The 7154-nt window shown below is 36.1% G+C and overlaps 1 protein-coding gene across 1 annotated transcript; it reads right to left on the bottom strand.

Moving 5' to 3' along the window:
* Positions 1 to 445: 445 nt before the first annotated feature.
* LOC144439906 (QRFP-like peptide receptor) lies at positions 446 to 1690 on the bottom strand. Its single transcript, XM_078129138.1, has one exon. The coding sequence runs from the start codon at positions 1688 to 1690 to the stop codon at positions 446 to 448; it is 1245 nt and encodes a 414-aa protein (XP_077985264.1).
* Between the last annotated feature and the right edge of the window lie 5464 nt (positions 1691 to 7154).

Below are 7154 nucleotides of genomic sequence, written 5' to 3' on the forward strand. Positions count from 1 at the left end.
GATACAAAAGTAGTTTTGGTCAGTCATCTGTCAAGTTCATTGGTTCACAAATATGGAACAACATTCCAGACAAAATTTGTAGTCCTTTAAGCAGAAACAAATTCAAGAAAGATTATAAACATGAAAATAATTATATGACTGCTGCAAAGCCTCATAATAATGAGACGTCCTACATGACCAAATGATCAAAACTGCATATGTGTGAAAAAAATACACTAGTTTTCTGAGATTTGAGTGGCTAGACATTATTAGTTAATTAGTAAAGATTTTATAGCCTCTCGCCCCCTCTAATACAATTGTTCACACAGTGTGTATACGGTGTGCTTTAAATGTTATTTCTCTCTCTTATGATGGGTGAATAAAACATATTATAATATCATAACAGTTTCTACATAGTTTCTCTGTGTTTATGTTATGAATATTGCAATGAAATTACGAATATGGTTCATTTTGGAAAATTCTCTCGTGTCACGCAAGTACTTGGGGAAAGGAGATTTTGGTTTTGTCCCACAAAACTGGGACTAGGCTGAACAACACTTTGACCATTCGATGAAGGCATAGAGGATATAAAACTGTGTGCTGTTGTTGTGTTTAATGTCGTCATCAGTGTATTTCTTGACACAATTGGCTGGTCTACGTTGTGTGCCCTCTGTCTACCACGTACACCGTGGTCAGATTCAGGGTCCGAGAGTGGATACACACGACGAGAAATTTGCCATATTTTACACAATAAAGTGTTCTTATAAGCGTTCCGAAAATTCTCATTAAAACAGGCATAAATAATCGGATTGACCCAACTATTCGAAAAATTTAGCAAAATAGCGAAAAGGGCGACAGCTCTTAGGTTTGCCTTGGTGTTTTGATAGTTTCCGTAACCAACGTAGAGGTATAGAGTGTAGTGAGGCAACCACATTGTGAAGAAGAGGATTACTACCATTGACAACATCTTAACCGCCTTCTTTTTCTTATGACCTGTAGAACTTTCTGGTTGTTTGTCAAAAAACAATTTGTATACCATTGGTGCATATAAACAAATAAGAATTAAAAACGGCATTAGGAATAACACGACAAAGTCAATTGTCCGGAACATTTTCAGAGAAAATTGAGGCAGATGGTAACAGTAGGGTATGATGTATGTTACATTGTTGTCAATATATTGGTATATTTGATATTCGTATATTATCGGTAGGTACGAAGCGTAACTCATAGCGCAGATCCAGGCAACAGCGACCATGATAGCAGCGTGTGTACGGGTGAGTTTTGGTTTGAACGGCGTTACTATTGCTCTAAAGCGGTCCGAAGCAATGGCGATGAGGCTAAACACGCTGGCACCCGTGCTGGTTAGTTGTATGAAACCGTCTATATTGCAAATGATTGGGTTCACCATTAGATGTAAGGCCTCGTCCCACATGATAAGAGATGGTATGTAGTAAGATCCAACCAAAAGATCCGAGATAGCGAGGGAAAGTATGAGAATATTAGACGTTGCACGTCGGAGTTTCGGCTCTAACATCACAGCTATAATGACCATTAGATTACCAGTGACGATCAAAATCATACAAATTCCCAACGTTGATAGGATTACTGATTTGTGAACAAACCAGTGATTGGTATTTCTAGCATCTGGACTCTCAGTGGCATTAATGAGAAGGTCTAAGCTTGAAGAGTTCACAGATCTATTTGAATCCATGATGCCAAACTAAAAGAAAAGAAGAGAAAGCAGACGATTAAAGTGTTGTTATGAAAACAGCGCCCCCACACTTGCGCAAAATGATGCGCACACTTGATGTATCTGAATTAAAACGATTTGTACAGAGTTGAATTATTGGAGAAATTTCTCTGTCACTAAACTACAAAAGATTCAGTGTTAAATTAATTATTCAGAACTTGAGCTTGACACTTTGATTCGTTATAATCTTGAATAAACTTTATATTAAGTACATGTTAAGCTTAATGAAAAAACCATTCAATAGGATATTAGTCTGTCCGCGAGCTCCAACAACTAATCGAAATCTGTCAATGATCGTGGCATTTTGCCGAAAGCATGTACAAAAACGTATACGTTGTATTTCAAGGGATATTAAAAATATACATATATATATTTCATCATGTAAATTTCAAAATGTATCTACTTATTTCTCAGCACCTTTACCACGCATAGGAAAAAAAATCATGTATAAGTAATTAAATTTCCAGACGTATTTCCTTGTCAATTGTCCTTGCATACAACTATTCTCCCAAACACACATGTCGGTTTCTCTTCATTTCCATCAGCATTCATTTTCACTTTGAATTATATGTACCTACAATGTATTATTACAAATATTACGCCTAAAACATCGGCTAAATGTTTTGTTCGCGGTTCCACATTTCTAAGCTTTAGTCATGTAAAACCATTGATTGTACACGCTATAAAGTTAATACCTATGGGACATTAGCTAACATGAAAACACGTTAATAGCATTGAAACAATTTTAAAAGGTGTGTTTACGACTTTGTGTGTGTGGGCTTTTGTTTTGTTGTCAAATAACCCCCGTAAATTCAAATTATACTTCTCTTAACAGCTGTGTGTGATGTAGAATATTTAATAAAAATCACTCCTAAGGTCAAAATTACAAGCGCAGTATACTTTTCTGATGTCTTGGTAAAAGGGATGTCTTACAGCCGGATTAACAAAACAATATACTTCAAAAGATGGGATCAGGCGAAGGAACAAATTACAGAAATGACTTTGACAGAGTAGCTTACTTCAGTCAAATGTCTCATTGACAAGTCCCTTCACATCGAATTTCTTTAAAAGTAGTATATTCTTATAAGTGAATGGCTGCACCGGCGTCACGAATGTATAGTAAACACTTTATGGGTTGAGTTGCATAATATCAAAGGCACGACATCTCAGTAAGCCCTTATACCTTCAAACGACAATACACAATGTATATTTTCATATATATCTTGCGTTTAAGGGGATGTTAGGTTTTGAATCAGTATTTGTGGCTGTTACGTTTTGAAAGTATTAACATATTCGTGCTGTGTACGTGAGAATGTTAAGTTTCGAAATAACTGAAGTCTTTGTTTAGAGTATGACATATTCGAAGTGATGAATTGTAAGGTGAATGAATATATTGTAAAACTGAATCCGTATTCCACTTTCAATGAAAATTTTAATCTCTGTTTTTGATAACTGGTTATTGTTTATTTTCACTGTTTGATACAATCATGATAACACCAATTCTAAACATTCTACAATTTACCATAGGAAGATCGCATTTTCTTGCTATATTTAGTCTATTAAAATAAAATACACCATTGAAACGTACTACAAGAAGAGGCAGGCATGCTGGCGCTAACAGTTTGATGTCTGCACGGTGGCATAGTACATTACATTTGCACAAATTGTACCAAGAAACAGTATTCATCCACGAGAGAGAGAGAGAGAGAGAGAGAGAGAGAGAGAGAGAGAGAGAGAGAGAGAGAGAGAGAGAGAGAGAGAGAGAGAGAGAGAGAGAGAGAGAGAGAGAGAGAGAGAGAGAGAGAGAGAGAGAGAGAGAGAGAGAGAGAGAGAGCAGTAACCTGGAATACTCTGTGTGTTAAATTGTGTAGTATAATTATTCATTTTAATGTGCCCATCTCCTATTTCTGTATTCTTAATTAGGTCAAGAATATCCTCAGCAACACAATTCTTTTAAATTCAGATTATATCAGTAATCACTATAGAGTGTAATGATGCATAATAAAACTATAAGTAAAATGCTGGAGGTTATAAACATATACACCTAAAAGGTCACTCTGTTTAGATCATGATGTGCCTGAGAAAAATTGAGGATTTTGAACTGTGACATTTACCCTGTGTCTCTTACAGACCATCTCTTGTCGTCGTTAAATACGAGTAGGTACATAGTGTATGTACGCCAGGGTTTCAATACCTGGTTCTCGCATTAGTGTTTATATCTATCAGTAAAGCGATGAGGGTTACATAGGATTATTCTTTTGTTTTGGGCCACCCATTTCTATTGCCTTGTCAGACAGCTGTTTTCACACCTAATGTATAATCTTTTTTCAAGGTGGGCCTTTAAGGAAAAAAAATAACGGTATCAGCTATATATGTCATTGAACCTAATATTGAGAATGTTTTTTACATACTCAATAGGTAGACCTATGTGAGAAACTGTCCATACTACATAACAACATATGAATGATGAAATATAACTATTATTTCTCATCATAATTATATAATAGTGTTATGTGTGCATCTGCATGCAGGCCATCTATTTGTGATTCTTCATATCTCCAGGATGTATAATACTATAAGACCAAACATTGGTTCAATCACATCTAATGGTATTGTCCAAAGTAGTCAAAGTATTTATAGATAAGCTTTCGATGGTATTAATACCAAATCTGGAAAATGGGAAAATATATATTTTTTCATTTTCACTTCAAATTGATACTTGAATAATTCATGAATTTGCAGAGGCGTTAGATTTTATACTGCTAGTTTCAATTCGCTGAACGAATTAATACTTTTGACTCTGGATTTACTTCTTAAGGGGCAATATGCCTTATTTATTTTCAAAAACTCTTATTCTTCTCAGAAATGTCAATGTTCGCAGATTTGAAAACTACCGAATCAACCATACACCTACAGGAGTATCATTGGATCAACATGATCCTATCAAGTCGCCTACGACGCCTCTGTTGTTATATATAACAGAAGAAACTAGGCTGTGTGGAATCGATAGTAAGAAACTGTACACTGCATGTGAAATACCAGTATAGCATGCACATATTGGGTTGATCATGACAGCGAGAGACATGTATTTGTAGTGAAATGTATCTTACATCACCAACAGAATATACATGAGGCAATCTCAGCAAATAAATGTTTCATTGGTCGGTATTGTTATGGATATGATTATAATAGGCATTTTACATATTCAACATGCTTACATGGAGCACACATGCAAAGTTACACTAGAACAAAAATCCGCCCGAAAATCCTGTCTGTCTGTCTGTCTGTCTGTCTGTCTGTCTGTCTGTCTGCCTGCCTGCCTGCCTGCCTGTCTGCCTGTCTGCCTGTCTGCATGTATGTATGTATGTATGTATGTATGTATGTATGTATGTACGTATGTACGTATGTATGTATGTATGTATGTATGTATGTATGTATGTATGTCTGCCTGTCTGTCTGTCTGTATGTATGTCTGTCTGTCTGTCTGTCTTTCATTCTCCATCCTTCCATCAGTCCAGTTATGCACCCGCCCGCCCGCCAATTCATCCGTCCATCCATCCATCCATCCACTCATCCATCCGTCCCTCCCACCACTTCAAATTGACCGAATATTATTGTTACAGTACAATTTAATGTAAGGTTCATAAGAAATTTGTCAAGATGGCGTGAACATGACAAACAGTTTCCTGGTGTACTTTGATGAGAATCATTGTACAGCAAGGCAGAAAAATCCATAAAGTCTAATCATGTTTAGGTGTGATCAGTAAACCATAGAAATGTGACACGAGGGAATTTGAAAGATTTCGTGATAGTTTGACTGATTCTCTATCGTGTAATAAATCTTATATACTCGCTATTCTCTATCGTGAAATAAGATTTATGCATTGGTTATTCTTTATCGTCGTGTAATAAGGTTTATGTATTGGCTATTCTTTGCTGTCTACATTTTTACAAAATGCAATCAGACTCAAAAGGAAACGTATAATGCAGGTTTCATACACTCAATATATGTAGAGGTAACAACAAGGGTTGAATCTCCTGTAGCAATCCAGGTTTGACTGAATATGCTCCAAGTTAAGGAACACAATTTGGAGACGAAACACCAATTTAACGTTTGATAATTCAGTATTATTCTTATACGCTCCAAGTTGTGTTGCTGATTTGATGTAAGTTGTTATATAATAACATTGTACCAAGCACGTCTGTAGCTATTGGGTAAAAATGAAAAAGTCACGGTTTATCTCCAGATTTCGCCAAAATCAGTATTACTATACAACAGGATATATACAAATGACGGGAATGTTCCTCTGCCTGATGGAACCCCATCGGTTATTTTTTTTCCGTTTCGTGACTTTCTTATAGAAACAACTACGCCATTGGGTGTGAATATCACGACATTTGACGAAGTTTCGGCTCATAACAAACTTTTCACAACAAGGTAAAGTATTTCATATCTCCTATGTTATTGATACAGCACATGCGGACAATCAAATGGCCATGCAAATCCGCCATTTTGAATAATTTATGAATGAAGCACTGTGGAAAAAATGACAATAAAAACTAGTCACTGCTGTAAACAAAATTCAAATTCTTTGTACCACCAAATAATCTAGTCTTGGTTACTCTGGCACTTGCGTGCGTGCGCGCGCGTGTGTTTGTGCGGAGGGGGGGGGGGTTGTTATAGATCACCACTGATTAGGTATTACTCTAATTACATATAATCCCACAGTCCTTTGCATCTAAGCATGCTGACTGTGAATGACAAGCACCTTATTAGCAGCCATAACAGAAGAGTACAATCAATACAGTTTAGCCGGAAAATCTTTTTTCTTCAAAAGACTTTATTTTATCGATCGGATTAGAAATAATAGTTCCCTCATGATACTTAACCGACTCAGTAAAGATACAGCGTAAGTAATGAGTGATGAAAATCACATGGCAATTTCAGTTCGTCTTATCTCTCTAACGAGCCAATATTCTCATCAAATCAGAATTATTTCCGGTACAAGCTCATTGTGACGGCTGATGACGTCGACTCTGCAATAGAGACACTGTTTTTTTCAACGCAAGGCATCCTGATGACTACTATTATCCTTACCATATTTATTATTTATCCATTTACAGAGACAGACCCAAATGAACATTTCGTATCTTAATAAACATGGTATAGTAAAAACAACAACCCACAGGACCTAAACTTTCCAACTGTAAAGAAAACACTTTCCAAGATTTGAAGAGACTGGTGATTGCAAACATCTTATTCACCCGAAGGACAAAGAAAATACACTGAATCCCACTCTTTGTCATCCTCTTGTCGACTTTCAATACTGAATTATAACTTTAAAAAGAAAATTTATTGGTACATAAAACGGAGAATATTATAACCCGCTAATTAGAACTTTATTTCAGCGCCACACATGTAAAG

The sequence above is a fragment of the Glandiceps talaboti genome, chromosome 9 (genome assembly GCF_964340395.1).
Source record: "Glandiceps talaboti chromosome 9, keGlaTala1.1, whole genome shotgun sequence".
Taxonomy (NCBI): Eukaryota; Metazoa; Hemichordata; class Enteropneusta; family Spengelidae; genus Glandiceps; species Glandiceps talaboti.